Source organism: Pristis pectinata, chromosome 3 (assembly GCF_009764475.1).
Source record: "Pristis pectinata isolate sPriPec2 chromosome 3, sPriPec2.1.pri, whole genome shotgun sequence".
Lineage (NCBI taxonomy): Eukaryota > Metazoa > Chordata > Chondrichthyes > Rhinopristiformes > Pristidae > Pristis > Pristis pectinata.
The window spans coordinates 77439916-77460254 of record NC_067407.1 but is presented as its reverse complement, the minus strand read 5'-3'; the positions used below and the strand labels follow the sequence as shown (position 1 = coordinate 77460254).

Sequence of the window (20339 nt, the reverse complement as noted above, 5' to 3'; positions counted from 1 at the left end):
TGCACTTTGGTCAAAGGAATAAAGGCAGACTCTTTTCTAAACAGGGAGTGAATTCAGAAGTCGAAGGTGCAAAGGGACTTGGGCGTCTTAGTGCAGGATTCCCTAAAAGTTAACTTGCAGGTTGAGTTGGCAATAAGGAAGGTAAATGCAATGTTGCAATGTTAGCATTCATTTCAAAAGGACTAGAATATAAACGCAAGGATGTAATGCTGAGGCTTTATAATGTGTTGGTCGGACCACATTTGGAGTATTGTGAGCAGTTTTGGGCCCTGTATCTGAGGAAGGATATGCTGGCATTGGAGAGGGTCCCGAGGAGGTTTACAAGAATGATCCCAGGAATGAAAGGGTTAACATATGAGGAGCGTTTGATGGCTCTGGGCCTGTACTTGCTAGAGTTAGAAGGATGAGGGGAGATCTCATTGAAATCTACTGAATATTGAATGGCCTGGATAGAGTGGACTTGGAGAGGATGTTTCCAGTAGTGAGAGAGTCTGGGACCAGAGGGCACAGCCTCAGAATAGAAGGACGTCCCTTTGGAATAGAGATGAGGAACTTCTTTAGCCAGAGGGTGGTGAATCTCTGGAATGCATTGCCACAGACGGCTGTGGAGGCCAAGTTATTGATTATATTTAAAGCAGAGGTTGATAGGTTCTTGATTAGTGCGGGTATCAAAGGTTACAGGGAGAAGGCAGGAGAATGGGGTTGAGAGGGAAAAATAAATCAGCAATCATTGAATGGCGGAGCAGATTCGAAGGGCCGAATGGCCTAATTCTGCTCCTACGTCTTATTGTCTTATGAGACCTTGGTAAAACTAGCCCCACTCTCCCCATGTTTCAGTAATTCTTTCCCTTCATGTACTTACTAGTTTCTCTGTTCAGTGTTACATTTGAGTCTGCGCCCACTGCCTTTTCAAGCGGTGCGTTCTTGTTCAACATAATATATTTTGCCTCGGGTCACTACCTCTGATTAAATATTACTAATTTCAAACTGCATAGTACACTGCCCGACACAAATATTTCCAACCCATTAATAGGTGGGCCCTCTTGTTGAATTGCAATATGGTTCTTTCAAAAGTTGTTCACACTTTTTGTTCCTGCTGAGCACATTCACAGAGACCATGTTACCATAGAGAATTAATGTGCCAGATCCTGTTCCTGAGCACAATTCATTGCATTAATGGCTGTGACATAACTAGAATTCTGGCTAGCTCAATGTTTGTTTCACTCTGTCCTTATCCTCCCTTCTTCCTTTACCCCTGCAATCAAATCCAGCTGCCATTTATAACTAGTCCCTTTGTTCAAGGCATTCTATAAACGGGACAAGCTGTTGTGTTCACTGTATAGAGCAGCCTCTCTGTACACATAGCCCTTCCAGTGTTTGGACTGTCTGCCTTCACTATCTGTTTGGGCTCACTGGGTGCGTCCTACTGTGTCCCAACTGCATTCAGTTCAAGGGAAGGCCCTGACCTTCCCATCACCTGCTACTTTAATTCTCTGTGCACTCCAACTTTTCTGCACTGTTATAATGAGGCCCAATGCAAGCTTGAGAAACAGCATCTTATCTTCTGCCTGGGCACAATATGGAATTCTCCAATATCTGATATCTTTGTTTATATTAGAACTGTTAACTTTTACTGTCTGTGATATTGGCTCAGTTTTATCCGACTTGCTGTTTGCAACACATCACTCTCCCTACAGCAACCCTGCCTCAAGCCTATCACAGACATTCACTTTGCCCTACTTGTCCCCCTCCCCCACCTACTCTCTAAGTTAAAAATAAAATGTTTCCTGATTTTCCCAGTTCTGGCTAAAGATTTTCAACCTGAAACATGAATGTTTCACTTTCTACAGATACTACCCGACATGCTGCATGTTTCCAGCATTTTCTGGTTTACTTGGAATTGACTGGCCTTTCACTGATGGATCAAAGTGTGTGAAACTGCAGCTATAACCTTCCCTAGATGAAGGTATATGTAAGATTTTATTGACCATCTGAGTGCACTGGAATGCTTCAAACCCTCTTTGAACAGTCCCAGATTCAACAGATTGTGTCAGACTCCTGTACAGTAGACACAATGATCAGTAAGGGTGGCTGGTTATTAACTGAGCAGCAGAGGGGAGTAAACTAGTTAATGATGGTAACCAGCTGCCAGGCTCTGTGAGAATTATGTTTCTTTGCAGACTGCACAGGTGCATTACTTTTGGAGACACATTCCCCTAATGGCCTTAGATTCAATAGGGACTCAATAAAGCCCACACCCTCCCATCACCCCCAAGTCACTTGCTCAGCTTCCTTTGGGTGCAAATGCCAACCTGTGAGTGATCAGTGACCACCATGTTTGTTAGTTACCCTCAGCGTGCTCATGTTGGATCCTGATTTTTTTTTTGACATTTCCGGATTGTTTCACTTAGCAACTGATGTTGTGTCTGCACAAACTGAGAAACATCAGTGTTACAGTGCACACTGAGGAGAACATGGACATGGCCACTATTATTGCTACACAAGTATCATGGGGCAGCCCCTTTATGTAATTGGCCAGCTCAGCAGGTAGATGACTACTGCAAATGGCTTCTGTTCAGGTACAGAGCTTCATCGGATTCAACTCCACCAGCCCTGCTAAGATCCTGCACTCTTCCACACACGACCACAAAGGCCATCTGTTGTCAATTCTGATATTAAGGTGATTCTTGGATGCAGGATTCCCTCACTCCTGGCCCGTTAGTCCTTGACAAACTCCTCCATATTTGGTTTTGGTCCGCATCATCACCAGTGGACTCTACCAGTTTCATTTGACTGGGTCCCTGACCATTGACTCCATCACCTTAACCCAAAACAAACATTGTTTTTGTTAACAGAACGGGGAGAAACATCTCTAGAAACAAAAGCTCTTGGAGGTGGCAGTGCAGTAAAATGTGTTTGATCCTTGGTTTGCAACATTCCAACCTAACTACACTTGGATTTGGTTACAGTTTGCATTTATTCCCCAATGCTTCTGTCTGTGACATATCTTGAACACACTGAGCTTCCAAATCCCATCCTCTTCACTTTCTTCTAATCCCATTTCCCCTTGGAATCTCAGTTTTTGCCACATTATTATTTGATCTTCCACTCTTGACCACAATTATCCCCTCTTCAATGTCCCACCGACCTCAAACAGTTTTCCTACCATTAAAAATTTTATTCCACTTCCTCCCTCTAGATCTTTTCATTGTAAGCTGCCAGTGTGCCTCTCTGTTTTGATAAATCATTCTAACCTACCTTCAACTGCATTTGAGTACTCTGCTCTCAGGTCCCACTACCACATTGTCAATAAGCCTGCTAACGAGGGCAATACTGTTGTTCGTCAAATCATGTTCTGAAAGTTAACTACTGCCTACCTAACCCATCTCTGGACATCAGACCATTCAGATTTGCCACTAACCTTGTCCCTGGAGAAGTTCCCTACGTAGCTTCCAAATCAGTCTTTCAAATGGTGACAGGGCCCTAGCTCAAGATCCACAGACCCATCACTTCAGACAGCTTTTGCCCCACACAACAGATTCCTAATTTTGACTACATTGTCTCCCTCCCTACTAATCCAGTGTCCTCTGCAACTTTAAGCTTCCTATACCCAAACGTCTCCTTTTCGCAAATCTTCCTACTGCACCTTCCTGCCCTCGGGAGTGGCTTCAGGGGGAACTCTTCTGCTAAAAGCCCAACTGCTCAAAATCTGCCAATGTTACCATGGAGTCATATAGCACAGAAACAGGCCCTTCGGCCCACCGCATCCATGCCTACCTTCTTGCCCACCTACACTAATCCCATTGAGGTGTAGGATTAATAAACTATAACTGTATTCATATCTTAAGATGGATGAGAATTATGGCTGCTCGAAATACTGATTTAAAAAGTGTCCTTCAGGCCAGAACAGCCACACCACTGCTTTCCTGGGCTGGGGGTTGTGTGGTAATTGCCATGTCTGGAATTTAATTGGATTCCCATTATGTTTGACTATGGAGATGATAGTCAATCTTAACTGGAAATGGGAAAGCTGTCTCAAACAATGAAGGTGATACCTGCCTTTGTCTCACTCGATTGCAAAACGATTAGCTGAACCTGGGGTGTGAGGCTGCCCTTTGTCCATTTTCTGCTCAACCCAGAACTGTGGAGCCTGGCTAATTAAAGTGTGCATGACAACGTTTGTATAAATAACTGCTTACTCCTTTGTACTTCGGAGAACTCCGCAGCAGACTCCACGATACGAGTAAGGAGATTTCTCCCCAGCAATATATTGCTAAATAAACCAGTTTGAAGTCAACTGTGGCACTGTGTGATCTTCCAACAGACAGAAGGGGAACTTCAAAATCGGGTTAACACCATTTGCCTGCATTAGGACCATATCCTTCTCTGCCTTGCCTATTTAAGTGCCTGTCTAAATGCCTCCTAAACATAGTAATTGTATTTGATTCCACCTGCTCTGGCAGTGCATGCCAGATATCAACCATTCTCCATCTAAATTAAAAAAACTCAGCCCTATGATTCCCTTTAAAACTCCTTAAACCTATGCCCACTTTTTGATACCACTATCTTGGGAAGAAGATTCTATCTACTCTTATTTATGCCTCTCAATCTTATACACTTCTATCAGGTCACCCCTCGATGTCCTTCACTCCAGGGAAAACAAGCAACATCCTGGTGAATCTCCACTGCACTCTCTCCAGCACAATCACATCCTGCCTATAGTGCAGCAACCAGAACTGCGCATGATACTCCAAATGTGGCCTAACGAGTCTTTTATAAAGTTGCAATGTAACATCCCAACTCTTATGGCAGGCCATACACCTTCATCACCCTATTTACCCACCTTGCCACTTTTAGGGAACCACAAACTTGGACCTCTAGGTCTCTCTGTTCATTAACCATTTACTGGACATGTCCTACCCTATTTGACTTCCCAAAATGCATCACCTCCCACTCATCAGGATTAAATTCCATCTGAGCTGGATCTTGCTGTAGCCTCATACAACCTTCCTCACTATCCACACCACCACCAACTTCTGTATCATCTTCAAACTAACTAATCATACTTTTACATTTACATCCCTCTCTGCGTGGCAGCATTTGTTCTCATTACCCCTATTCATTTCATCCAAATAAAAAGAATGTTTTGTGAACCCTAGGAAGCTCTGCTTTTAAGGGACATGTGAAATATTTTGTCCCATTCATTACCTGCTCCCACATCGAACTGAAAGGTTACCAACTTTGGTTCCACTTTTCAGCATTGACCCAATATTCTGATCCACATTCTTTGCCTCTTATGAAACTCAATTATTTAAGGAGTGCCACTCTTTGCTTAGACACTTTACAGGATTCAAGAACAACACTTAGACCACTTCATAGGAAAAAAATGTAACAGTTGAGTAGTTGATGATCCAAAAGCAAAATACCATTGTTGCTGGAAACCTGAAATAAAACAGAAAATGCTGGGAAAAGGCCAGTTAGTAACATCTTTTCCCTCAACTGATAATGTTTGGAGTCAATGAAATGAAGAAAAATTGGAGGTAAAACTATTTATGAATCAAAGAGGGGAGGGGTGGGGAAATTAGAGTGATAGAGAGGCAGGCAGGAGAAATTAGAAATGGGTGAATGGATAGAAACACAGTAAAGGCATTTTTAAACACAGGTTGGGTCTGGAGAAGGTACAAACAGATGAATAATTATCCAAATTACATTAATTGTGAGATACAAAGGTTGGAATTGCTGAGAATAGGGAACAGTTGAACTTGGGGCTAGGCTGTCATGGACCTAGCTCCAAGACAGGATGCAATTCTTCAAGCTTGCTTTAGGTATAAAAGTGCACAAGACCAAGTATAATGGAGAATTAATGGGAGCAGGGTAGGGCAGCGGGACTGCTGTAGTAATCAATATACAAGAATGAGGAACTAGAAGTTTGTGGGCTGAAGAGGTCATTCAATCTATGCTTGTTTTCCCTCAATATAGAGACTACATTGATGAAGTGGACTCTTAAATGCCCTCTGAAATGATCTATCAAACCACTTTGTTGTAGGTGGCTCACCACAACCTTCAAACACCATGAGAGGAAAGGTCAACAGTGATGCACAGAAAAACAAACTAAATGTAGTCTATCAACCTTTGTTTACACCAATGGGATCTTGCATGACTCAGCTTTGCTTTTTTGTGAAACACAAGTAGCTGTTCTTTCAATCACACTTGGGTGTCCTTCCTCATTCTTGTATATTGATTACTACAGCAGTCCCACTTGCCCTACCTTGCTCCCACCATCTTATCGTAGACATTTTTCCAACCTCCACTTCTATTCCTCTCTCCTCCCCAAACAATTTTAAACTTAAAGCATGTGACAGCACTAACCATTTCAGAACTGACAATGGTCACAGATGCTAAGTATCTCCAGCATTATGAAATTGAAGTAAAATTTAAAAATAAACTCAAAGCTTCCAAGGTAAAAGTTGAAATTTCAAGTCAAAGACACTTCATCTAAACCTTCTGCTAAAGCATCTTCAACCTGAAACATTAACTGTTTCTCTTTCTGCAGATGCATCCAATGTTTCCAGCATTGTATATTTTATTTCAGATTGACAACATTTGCAGCTTTCTTTATTATTGTAGTCAAAACTTCTTTACAATCACACTTTATTCCTACACTTTCTTGATCTTCTCCTGGTTGTCAGCATAGCTATTACTGAGGCAACATGGACTAGCAGTTATTCACACCTGCAAAAGTGTGAAACAACATGGGAGTGCACGAATGGGACAGGTTTTATGGCAACTGTTCAAAATCCCACAGCATTATTTGAAGAATATGCTGATCTGATGTCCAGTCCTTATTCCTTCTTTAACCACCACCGAAATCTTGGTTATTTTTCAGTGCTACACATAAATTAGTTGATGGAGTTGGCTACCAAGTACAAAAAACCCACAATGTAGTGGTTTTGAAGCTTCAGTCATCAGAGCACACTGAAATGATGCAAACTGTGCCTGTCAATGACCTTCAGACATCAGAATGACTAAGGTAGCCTCCATGTTTAATCAATCATGATTCACCTCAGGCAAAACTATTCCAGCTGCCTTTGGAGATGTACATCCAACTAGACTAATTACAGCTTCATCCAGACTCAGTAGTTCTCAATTATGTTTTGTCAACAGCAAAATAAAGTTTTATTAATGCCAAATTAAATTCATTTATTCCATCTGAGCCACGATATACAATACTGAAATATTTGAATGTTTTTTGCAGCACAAATCAGCAAGTTTTGTGAAAATTGTTTACCGTGTATCTAAACAATTAACCATTACTGATTTTATATACAGACAAGCACTGAGGGAAAAAAAAGCACATTTTATACTTTAAATGAGGCCAATATGACCTAGATACATTTTACAGATTAAGTCTTAAATTTAAAAAATGTTTTTGACATTTAAATCACCTTTACAATACATCTTGCAGGATCCATTCATTTCACCAAAAGAAAACAAACAGAAGCAGGAAATGTCAGAGTACTTTAATTATGTATTGAAAAATAAATTACAGGAAATAACTTTAAAATGCAACAGAAGACAACTGAATTCCACAACTAACATTCCCAATGCTTTGCAATAAGGGGTGGGATTGCAACGCTCAAGGCAGGTAATATCACAAATATATCAAAACCTCAAATTTGATGCATTCTGATGCTTACATCACTCACAAATAACAGTCCTTTACATAAACTGCACAGAGCCTACCACTGTACCAGATTTTGCCATTAACTACAAAAACTTTGATACAAAATTTGGTATTTATATATTTATATTTAATATACATGCCCCACCTCTATAATTTGATAGAAAATTAAATTAAAGATAACAGTGTGCAGGCAAATGTTAACTGACAACTACGGGTAACAGTTCTTTGTGGACGGATTTATCACCGTCAAAAAAGGAAAATGAAAAGGATGTTGGATGGATTCAAGTGGCAGTAATGAAATGGTAAAGTCTCCCAGCAGTCCAACTGTCACTGATTCAATGTTGTCAGTATGTGTTTAAGAAAAAAGGCAAGGTAGGTAAGCTTCAATTACTCTCATCTAACAGCAATTTAGTCCACAACGTAATCCAGTAGTCTGGGTAGTTTGGATTCATGCAGTGTAATACTGGTAATTCAAGCAAAGCATTAACAAAATGAAAAAAATATGCACTGACTGATTTCAAGCTTTACTATGCATCACCACCTCAAATGATCCCATTGATTCATCTGTACAGATTTCTACAGTACAAATCAGTCTTTCACACAAATCCACCAACACACAAAAGGTGAACTGAAAAAGGAAATTCAACTAATGTTCATGACAATAAGTAACATCCAAAATTAATTTTACTCATCCCTGAACTTTCTTGTTTAGTAATGTAATTCTCTATCCATTATAAAAATCTTCTCCAGCAACAATTCCTTCTTTCTTCGGATCTTTGTGCCAGCATCCTGTGAAGTTGTAACTTTCACTTCAAAATCTACGCAGACTAATTACAAGTTGATTCACCAAGTCCATAACCTACAGCAAACATTTGACAGCAATAGAGCCAGGCAAGGGCAAGTTGGATTGTCAGTTTGTCTTTAATTTGGCATGTTGGGAGCCCTGCTCAGTCAACCCTGCTTTGATGGAGTTTGCTACAGTTTGCTTTATGTTGTCCTCCATCAAATTGTCACTCAGTGGCTTCAACACCTGTAATATGGGAATGTTAAAAGAAAAGCGGAGACTTAAAAACATGCTAACAGAAAGCAGAAATACCATGTTCATTAAAAATTTCCCTATTAAGTAGCTGCAGAATAGCTTTGAGAATAAAGAATGATAGGAAAAATGGAATGGAAAACCAAGTTCAACCCTGACTAGTAAAGAAAAGAAAGTTAAGTGAAAAATAGGATAACCATGGCTTGTGCAATTCTGGCATATATAATACAATGGATAATACAAGGTTTTATATATATATATATATATATAAAATTAAATTTAAAAAGTTCATGATCTTAATTAAGATGCATTTACCACAACCCATTCAAGTCAGTTTCCTGTAAGTCACTTAAAAACAAGTAGCTCTGCACCCTACATTGAGATTACCATGTACAATTTATAGCCTGTTGCACAGCAAAACCCTGACCAGTTCATACTATACATGTCATTGTCCAAACTTCCATCCCCATCCCAAAAAATGATAAAGGACAACAAGCTAGTTTTTCTTCTTCTTGTTGTTTGATGATAGCCTCAGTGTTGATGCAACAGAACGATGGATCACTTTATTTCGAGCTGAAGTGAACAGGTTGCTTAATACCTATAACAAGGAGTTGTTAGTTAGTGACTACCAAAACACTTGATTTAAAAAAAATATAGACTGGGACAATTACAATATATTAAACAAGTTTTCCAGAAAACAAGGTTTTCACCTTCTTTGGACTCCTCTGGATTGCAAGGAGGAAAAGAAAGAAAGAGCAGTTAGTGTGCAGTGATAAGTATGGACAGATTACATGTAGTCTAGGAACCAAAGTTTAATTTGAAGATCCAAGGACAGTCTGCAGAGCACAAAGCAGCTAGGGGAAAGAATTATTCAGATTTATCCCAGAACAGGAAGAAACATTAAATGAGCAACCTAAATCTAGCTTTTAAAGATTCCCAAATGCTGTCCTAAGTTGAACAGAAGTAGTCTATGTAGCCCTTTAATCCTGTTCTGCCATTCAATGAGATCAAGGCCGATCTGAATACCTACCTGAATTCTCATCTTTGCCACATCTCTCTTAATACTTTGAGAAAATGTTATTCATGACAGATTTGAAATCATCAGTTGATCTAATACCACATGCTGTTTACAGAAGAGTTCCAAATTTCCTCTATCTGCACATTTCCCAACTTAATTTCCAAAAGACTTATAATTTTTAGGTTCTCTCTCAATCTTGGACTCCCCAATCTACAGAAATAGGTTTTTTTTTAAATATACCCTAGTTCCCCTTGAAACCTTAAATTTAAAATTGCCTCCTATCTCGTTTTTGAGATTCCAGAGAATACCTCATCTGTCCTTGTAACTTAACCCTCAAGAGTACAGGCAAACTAACAGCCAGTCTCCCTTCCATTGACTCTACCTACACTTCCCACTCCCTTGGGAAAGCAGCTAACATAATCAAGGATCCTTCCCACCCCAGTCACTCTCTTCTCCTTGCCTCCCATTGGGCAGAAGATACAAAAGCCTGAGTACGTACCACCAGACTGGAGGACAGCTTCTATTCCACTGTTAGACTCTGATACACTAAAAGGTGAACTCTTGATTTCCCAATCTACCTTGTGGCCCTTGCACTTTACTTGTCTACCTGTACTGCATTTTCTCTGCAACTGCAACGCTATACTCTGCATTGTTTTTCTTTTTTACTACCTTGATGTAATTACGTATGGCACGGTCTGTCTGAATGGCACACAAAAGCTTTTCACTGCATCTCAGTGCATGTGACAATAATAAAACCAAACCCAAAACACCAAACCTTATAAGCCAATATAGCCTTAAGGTGTGGTGCTTGGTCCTGCTCAGAGTATCCCTGCTGTGGTCTATCTACAGTCATACAAGCTGTACTCCAAGCCTCTAGTTGAAGGCCAGGATTTGATTAGCCTTTAGGATTTTCCTGTGTATGGATCCTCAAGACTTTGAAATTCAACTTCCTTTGTTTTGTAACTAACTAATCTTTCAACAGATTAGTTAGCATTTCTCTTGACTGCTTGAATTATTTAAAACATCGTCTCATTTCCACATCCCATGTTACTATCTAAGCAAGCAAAATTATTTTGGTTAACATTATTTGTTCAGTTTCATGATCAATTATTGCTCCACATAAGCATAGAGAGAAAGTCTTTTGCTAGAAAGACTGGGTAAAGATACTTTTTTTTTAAAAAAAGTATCTCTCTGCACCACAAGTACTTAACTGATTTCAGAAACAATGCAAGACACTAAGAAATGAACCAGGATCTAGTGTCTAGATCTTGTATTTACTTAAGCAGCCCTAAATTTAGTGCTGCAGTGTTGTTCCCTTTCTTCTACTGTCCTATAGCTTTCTTGGTTCTGAGGTAGGGAGTGCTTGGATCACAAGTTATTAGCGTCAGTTTGGAGTAACCCTCTGAGAAACCAGAGCAATGCATTCCATGCTGCATTTTACCACAAAACCACGTGCAGTAGAGATTGGAATTTTGCTGCTTGGAAAACTCTAGGAGAGCAGTACTACTTATTCACTCATTAATTACATATCTTGTATCCCAAAATGTAGCAGATTAAGTTCTCTTGTATTTAGTCTGAAAGGATTTCTTGCTCTACCTGTAACTTTCTCAATGTCATTATACAGGCAACCCCCACATTAGAGGGTGGTGAATGAAGGGGCTAGTGCATTACTATTACAGAGACTGGAAGAGTGATGGGAAGCAAATTGTGAGAAAGATGGTCTGCAAAGGAATGAGTCAAATGATAAGTAAAAATTTGCCAGATGGAATATAACGCAGGGGAATGAGAGGTTAAGCTGAATATTGTTCAAATAGAATGAGACTACAAGATACTAGTGTGCAGAAAGATCTGGGTGTCTGCATATGAAATAAAGCTAGCATACAGCTAGCTTTGTTCCTACTTACTGATATCAGTAAGTAGGAAGGGAAAATGGAAGGAATGGAGTACAGAAGTAGTAGTTTTGCTACAACTATAGGAGTGTTAAACTACATGAAGCACAAAATAGAATTTTGGTGTCCTTATTTAAGGTGTGATTCCTGGCTATCTTATGAGGAAAGCTTGAGCTGGCTAGGATTTGATTTAAGAGTATTGAAGAAAAAGAAACAAGACAGAGGGGCTTAACAAGGAAAATGTTGAGGGGGTGCTGCAGATTAAGGGGTGACCCACTGAAGATGCAGGGGAGGAATGTTCAGTCCGAGGTTTGAGAATCTTTAGAATTTTCTACCTCACTAAGCTGCAGAGGCCACATCAAAGTACACAAGGTTGAAGTACACAGATACTTATAGGCAGTCATGGGTTATTAGGCAGTCATGGTGGGCCGAAGGGCCTGTTTTGTGCTGTATGGTTCTATGGTTATGGGGAACAGGCACAAGTCAAAAATCTGATCAGCTCCGAATTTTAGTGAATGGCAGTGAATGCTCAAAAGGGTCAAATGATTTACTCCTCCAACTTCTTACATTCTTGTATCAGCAACTTTAAATGCTCTGCAGTTAATCTTGAAATGTTTGCTTAAAATAAGAGACATGAAAAGAGTGCTGAAAATATTCAGCAGGCCATGCTTCATCTACAGAGTGAAACAGTTAACATTCCAGGTTGCTGATCTTTCTTCAGAACTGGGAAAACTTAGAATACAGGCATGCTTAAACTTGTAAAGGGGTAAGAATAAGGAGAAAGGCAGTGTCTGTGATTAGAGTGGATACCAAGATGACACATATGATGTCAACCTGGAAAAGGCATTCAAGCCTTGTTAATGGCAGCTAATCTGTCAGGGGGAGGTGCAAATAGGACCACCAAGAAAAAAACCCAATGGAACTGAAATACAGAACACAGCAGCTGCAAGAAATCTGAAATAGGAGAATGCTGAGAATTCCCAGGTCACGCAGCATCTGTAGAGAGAAAAACTGAATTACATCAGAAGCAGCCAGCACTAAAAACTGCAGACAATGGAAATCAAACAAAAATAAAAAGTGCTGGGAACACTCAATGACCATGGAGACAAACAGAACTAACCCCATAGGCTGATGGGCCTCCATGCGAGGACATCAACCCAAATGCCAACTGTGTCCACTTGCCTCATCCACAGATGCCATTTGACCTGCTGAGACCACCAGCATTGCCTGCGTACACCAGAACCAACCTGCTCTGATACAAACTGGAAAGGCTTGTTATCTGAAATTGTTGAATTCAGTGTTGAACCAGAGGCTGATGAATACCTAGAAGATGAGATACTTGAGTTGGGGGGGGGGGGGGGGATGGGGGGGTTCAGCTTCGTTTGTACAATACAACAGAGTGGGAGTGGGATGGAGAATTGTGACAGGGACTCAAAGCTTTAGGTCAGTCTTGCACTAAATAGAGGTGTTCTGTATTTAAAATAACAGGAGCAGAAATAGGCCAAGCCCCTTGAACCTGCTCCACTATTCAACAAGACCATGGCTAATTCAATCTTGGCCTCAAATGCCACTTTCCTGTTCTCTCAACATATTCCTTGATTCTCTTGTATTTCAAGAACCTGTCAGTCTCTGCCTTAAATGACTCTACCACCATAACTCTGGAACAGTGAATTCTAAAGAGTCAGGACATTAAGAAATTCTTTAACTCTTAAATGGGTGACTCTTATTCTGGAACTAATTCTAGATACCATTCCCAACCCTGAATGGAAACATTTTTGCAAGTTCCACCCTGTCAAACCCCCTCTTGTTCTGCTCCATTCCAATGAGCACAGTCCTAATCTACTCAACCTCTCTTCATACATCAACCCCAATCATCCCAGTAATCAACTTAATGAACCTTCTGAACCATCTCCAATGCAAGCATATCCTTTCTTAAATACGGAGACAGTCTTGCCTGCACTCTGTAAAGTTACATCAAAACTTCCCTACTTTTACATACCTTCTCCCATGCAATACAAGCCAACATTCCACTAGCCATCCTAATTACTTGCTGTACCTGCATATCAATCCTTCATTTCATGCACTAGGACCCAGATCTATTTCAATCTCAACATTGTAGTCTCATGCCATTTAAAAATAATTTGCTTTTTCATTCTTCCTTCCAAAGTGGATAACCTAACATTTCTTTCCCCCCCACACTACATTCCACCTGCCAACCTCTTGCCCACCAACTTACCTATAGCCTTTTGTAGGCTCTATGTCCCCATGACAACTTGCTAACCCACCTACCTTTGTATCATCAACTACCATCTCCCCATGTTTGGCTACACAGTTCTCCACACTTCAGATCTCTCTATGGTAACAAGTTCATGGGTCAGTAACTATCACTAAGCTTGTTAACATAGAGAAACCTCCAGGATGGGAAGACTTCCATCCCAAACAGCAAGTGATGAGAAACCACAGGATAAATATGTGATTCTTCAATACAGATCAGCTGCTGCTTGTCCTCAAAGCCTGCACTCACTGTGCAGCCAGAGTGGCTGTTTTGCTATCTTACTTGTCTCAGAATACCCAACACCAGATCACCTCTTCACACCAAGTCATGAGGCAATTTGTTGCCATAGGAGTGTCGGAGGGCAGGGGTTCATGCCAGGCTCTGGGTAAATCAGTTCAAAGTAACTGAAGACAGGAGTTTGCACCAGGTTCCTGGCACAACAGTGTACAACCTAAGCTGATGTCCTTTTCTTTTAAAAGAAATAGTACTGGAGGATGTACCTGTGTTCAGACTGGAGGGCCAAAAGGAAGGGAACCACATATGAATTAGTCAGCACTTTGAGGTAGTGCTAAGTGGGTTACCAGTATAGACACTGTCCCATCACCTGTCAGAAATATAGACTGTAAATAGTTGAAGCCACAGCACTAATAACCTGTAGCATCCACTAGTTAATGATCAATCTGAAACTGATCCATTTATGCCAACCCTGGCTTCCTGTTAGTTAGCCTCGACCCTATCCATCTGAACATATTTACTTGATTACAACACAGGGTCACTTAGCTCAATGTGTCAATGCTGGCTCCCAGAGTAATCCCATCAGTCCCATTCCTCTAATTTTCTTGGAGCCCTGCTATTTTATTCTCTCATATGCCCATAAACGCCATTAATTCTTTTCCACTTACCTACACTTAGGGTAATTTATACTAGCCTATTAACCTACCATTGTGTCTTCGATATTTGGGAAGAAACCAGAGCATCCAGCAGAAACCTGGTCATGGGAAGAATATGCAGGCTTCACATTGACAGCACCCACAACCTGGATTCCTGGAAATGTTAGGCAATACCACTAATAGTTGCAGCACTGACCCCATGCACTCTTATCTTGTGCTGTAACCTTTCATGGCACCATATTAAATATCTTCAAGAAATCAAATACATGACATTTACTCAGTCCCATACATCATCCTTATTAAATCCTCAAAAAACTAATTTGCCACTCACACACTCCCATTCATAAAACCAATCTGACTCTGCTTGACTGTCTTAATTTTTTGAATGTCTTATTATCCCCAGAAAGGATCCTAGCATTTTGCTCAATGAAAAACTACAGGGTGGTTTAGCCAAACATCCATTTCCCTCTTGAATAGCAGGGTTATATTTGCAATTTTGTAATCCTCTGGGTCCTCTTCTGTAACCAGGGAATTTTGGTAGATTGTAACCAATTCTTCCACCACCTCTGTAGCCACTTAACACCCTAGTATGGAGGACATTAGGTCCAGCAAACTTGAACTTTAGCCCCATTCATTTGCCTAGTATATTTTCCTCTAATGATAGAGGTTTTTACAATATCTTCTATAATGAAGACCAATCCAAGTTATTTAGAATCTCTGCTATTTCTCCAGTTTTGTCCTTCATGGGACTAATGCTTACTATAGCTACTCTACCATGTCAAATATCCAAGTAATGCTCTTACTCTGTTTTTATATTATTTGCTGATTACTCCAATACTTTCATCTTTTCCTTTAAAATTGTTTTTTTAAGTTCAGTTTCTCCAAAGTAGAGGAAACCACATTAACACAAAATGCAAGACACTAAATTGAGAGAGGTGCAAGTAAATTGCTGCATCCTGTGGAAGGAGTGTTGGGTCACTGGATGCTGGAAAGGGAAACGGTACAAGAGCAGGTGTGGTTGGATGAGAAGGTGCAATGAGAAAGGATGTAGTGTAGGTGGTGATGGAAGAGTAAACTGCAAGCACATTACTGAAAATTAAAAAAATCCCAGTTTTTATTGATGCAAATACCACATTAAAGTATTTGCTTGCTTTTAGAAAAAAGTGCATACATTTGACAAACTCAGTAGAAGGCTATTCCCAGTTAAAAGTTTCCAAACAGGTAATGGGCTGAATGGAATGAAACCAACCTCCCTCCATAAGGTGATTTGCATTCTAATTCTGTTTTCAAATCTTTTTCCTGTAGATAGTAAGCTGTATGGCAACCCTGGTTAGGCACTTTTCCCCTAAATCCCACAAGTTTCTGATAAATTTCATTCCAAGCATTTGAGCTCATCATCCATTCTGAAACACAATGCTGAGGGAATGCTGCACTGTTACACCATATTCTGAACCAGATACTAAAAATGTAATAAAATTGTAATGAATTGATCTGTATGAACAGTATACAAGACAAATTTTCACCGTACCTCAGGACATGTGACAATAATAAACCAATCCCAAATGTGGTTCCCACAGTCCTCTCAGCTTGAGCAACTGATCCTATGGCATTATTCCATTTAGCAGCAGAAGTATCTCCCAAATGACACTATTAATACAAATTATCTGGTCATTCTTACATGGAATATTGCTACACAAATGTCAGTTGTCATGTTGTCTGTTACATTAGTCATTTCAACACAAATGTACAATTGACTAGGAAGTGTTTTGGGATGTATTGAGGCTGTGAAGTTTCCTATATAACATTTAAAGTCAATCTTCCTAACAAAATAACACATCTCAGATCTGTAATTCAGCAGACATGGTACAAGAATGGACCAACAAAACAGCTTTGATTTGGAGGGGTAGGGATAAACTTTCAAGAACCAAGTTGGAAATACTATCAACTTCCACCTAAATTTCATTAAGGGATATCAAAATGGAAGATGGATGGGCAATTCCTGAAATCAAATTTAAACAGTTTGTCCTCACTTTCATCTGTTGAAGCTGGTTAACTGCAATTCAGAAAATAGAACTTCAATTTAGTTTTGCCAGGCAGAGATATAGACGCAGAACCTGTACATGGGAAGGAAGTTTACTAGGAAAAGATAAATAGGGATTGAAGAATTAGAGCAAGCGTTTTATTCAGCAGCACAACATGCTACTTGTAAACTTGCACCCAAATGATTCGGTGAAAACATCTGAAAACTAACCTCCCCAGTTAAAGCCATGTAATATTAAATTCCATTTTTAAAAATAACATCTTTTTTACATGAAATTGTTCATACCTTATTTGCAATAAAGGCAAGGGAGTGGTGAAAGAAAGAATGTCACTCACCTGTTCCCATATAGTTTCAGCCACTTGATCAATGATTGTTCCAAATTCTCTGAATTCACCAGAATACTTGGTGTAAGCCCAGGTACAGAGGGATATTAGAGCTATTCCCAAAACGATATTGCATAAAGAAGCTATCGAGTTCAAACCAATAAATCCAGTCACTCCTGAGATTATATACATGGTAAACATCACAGCAAAAAGCGTAGCAGGTGTACGGGCAGCATAAAAAATATTTTTGCTGTCATTGTGCTTTACAAAATTTGCATAGTTCTCATCCATTTCTTGCTCAAGTTGCTCTTGGTAGCGCTGACAGAACTCTTCCCCGCCCATTTTCTTGACTGATCGAAACTGCTTGATAGAAGCTTCTTTTAAGGTCAGGTGCCGTTGTTGCAGATCTGCTGGTGCTATGTAAGGCTTATCTCCTCCACAAAACTGCAGGACAAACATTCATACTTTTTGAATATAATACTGCTTACAAGCACTATATAAGCAAGTTAAACATTAAGGCAAGCATTCTCTCCACATTTTAAGAATGCACATCAATATCACCTACCTTAAAGTTATTGGTGGAAATAATTTATTAATTTCTGTGTCAATGCCAGCTCTGCTGTATTATATATTTTTTTTAAATAATTGACCTCTTGGTGAAGACAAGAAACATACCAAATAAGCTGTGATAACTTGTTGCTCCATGCCAACTGCTGAGAGATTACTCAACTATTAGTGTAGCATATATTAAAAACAGTTGGACTCAGCATGCTCTGATCTCCCACTTCAATAGAAAATATGCAAATCTCTATTTGTGGGCAGTCAGAAATCTATCCTTTCCTCATCAACCTCCTACTTCAAATTCAGTAATAATTTATTCAATAAGTTTCAAAAGCTTTTAAAAGTTGCATCTCTATGGCTTGATATTTTAAAGCTTTTATTGGTCAAATCCAAAAGGAATAATGTCAAATTCTGTACATTTCATATTCCTCTAGTTGCTCTCTCAAAGCCACTTAACTTACATAATCTTCATTTTCTCCACAATATTCATTAGTTATTTTCCCCAGAAAATTACAAACCAAGAATCAGGAGACATTTTTAGATTCAAAACTAGGTGCATTTTCAGACCATCACAGTGATCCATATTCATAACCATTTCAGACACACAAAACAACAAACACCACTCTTGTAAAAGAACAGAAAATGCTGGCATACTTAAGTCAGGAAGCATCTGTGGAGGGGAAAAAACTTAATTTCATGTTTATGAAAAGCCAGCATCTTGAAATATTAACTGCTTCTTCTCATTTGCAGCCTGAACTCCAGCACTTATTTTCATTTCTGATTTCCAGCACCTGCAGTATTTTGCTTTTCTATCAGTCTCATGACTGAAGGTCATCAATATGCAGATCATTTTTCCAGCTTGTTCCACAATTCAATGAGTTCAGATTGATCTTCTGTACTTATGATATTTTAGAGATGTAGATGGACCCCAATCGTCTTTGGATCTCCAATTTGAGATCAAACTCGCTTAAATTAAAACCCATTAGCCAGCCATTGTGTATCAGTAGTTGAGAGAGTGAATGATCAGAATGAAGGACTGTGTCAATCAAGCAGCTGATTTGTCCTGGATTGTGTCAGGCTTCTTGAACATTTGAGTTCAACACATCGAGATAAGTGGAAAGTATTCTATCGCACTCATGATTTGTCTTATAGGCAGCAAATAGGAGTTAGTCGAGTACACTCCCATGGAACGTTTTGACACTTTCACATTGTCCTTCATGATAGCCTCAAGGTGCACCATGACCTCATGTAGTAAATAAGAATGAACATTTAAATCCATTCCATCAAAATTAACAGCTCAGGAGGAAAACTGGTCAAGGGCTTGGCCACAACTCGCATAATTAAAAATCAATTTAAAATTAAAAATTTACAAATGGGGAAGGAAGCAATTAGAATTTTGACTTTTACTTGTTTGTTAGTGATTTTGGCCTTAGCAGATATATCAAAACTTGGTAACAGATACATTAGTAGCAGATACAAATACCAAACAGCAAGTTAGAGGCAAAACTACTTGGGTGTAATTAATTTATCTAATTTAAAAATGAACAAATTGATTTAAAACTACTATACGAATTAGAATGCATTATGGATTATCCAAATCATTGGCAGGCAAAAAACAAGCTAGTCAATGTGGGAAAAAAAGCTTTGTTCCCTTCAATTTGTTACTGCTAATTAGAAAGTATATAATTTACCAACACCACCAGTGAAAATAAGGCAAGCATACACCATATGTAAAATAAACACCAAAACCAAAGAAGTGTGTACAGTACGTTGCAGAAGAATCCAAAAAAGTTAATTTTTGCAGAGATCCGTAATTACATACCATCTCCATAGCTTTGTTGTAGACATCTTTTGCTCCTGCGACAGCAGCTAGATTGTTGGCTTCAGCTGTTGCCTGTAAAACAATGATTGTTTTAATGACCTCTCTCGGTAATCCTCTGCTTGAAAACAAGACTTGAGAGGTTACATAAATCTAAATGGCATTGCAAAGGAACTGCAAGTATTTTCTGAAAATCATCAACCTTGAAGAATGACATTATTCATTACATAGAACACTAAATTCAGATTTTTCCAATTATTAAAGCTTTTGGTTTAAAGATTTTTCAGCTTTCAAATACCCTCATGGTTCTGGGGAAACCAGCAAGATAATCCTTAAAAAAAGACTAGGATGTGGTTTACCAAAAATCAATTTAAATACTAAGATCAAAGGAGTGCATGTGACGAGATAAAAGTTCTACTGAATGGAATGCTCCCGTTTTGGATTTTTCACCCTCTGCCACTGACTGTTATAACTGATAGAATACTGGAATATATTCAAGGGTATCATCTCTCTTCAGCAGGACTCAGCTGCACTCACTTTTAATATTACTGGAAAAACAGTTAATCTCATCAAGTGCAAAATCTCTAATGAAATATCAGAAGCTCAAACACTACGCAGTTTAGAGTACATCCTTAAGGAAAATATTCAAAGCATATATAAAAATAAACAGCTTCAAAGATAGCTGCACAAAAAAAAATTATACAAAATTTGGAAAAACTAAGATTTACTAATACAGAACAACCTGACAAGCAGGACAGCAAACATCAACTAAACTTAGAGCTAGGATTACCAAATGAGCTCCA

General features: G+C 39.2%; 1 protein-coding gene across 6 annotated transcripts in view; it reads right to left on the bottom strand.

The window, feature by feature from the left end:
* Positions 1 to 7505: 7505 nt before the first annotated feature.
* The window catches only part of atl2 (atlastin GTPase 2), a 69850-nt gene continuing 57016 nt past the window's right edge, over positions 7506 to 20339 (bottom strand). For 2 of the 6 annotated variants that reach the window (XM_052011146.1, XM_052011147.1), the window contains exons 11-14: positions 19540 to 19611; positions 17169 to 17600; positions 9431 to 9445; positions 7506 to 8714 (exon numbers count right to left, since the gene is read on the bottom strand). In XM_052011146.1, the coding sequence (XP_051867106.1) occupies positions 8595 to 8714; positions 9431 to 9445; positions 17169 to 17600; positions 19540 to 19611 (639 nt within the window). In that variant the 3' untranslated portion in view covers positions 7506 to 8594. Of the gene's footprint in view, positions 9319 to 9430; positions 9446 to 17168; positions 17601 to 19539; positions 19612 to 20339 lie in introns of all 6 variants that reach the window. The other 4 variants (XM_052011148.1, XM_052011150.1, XM_052011149.1 and 1 more) reach the window with 3 other exon arrangements.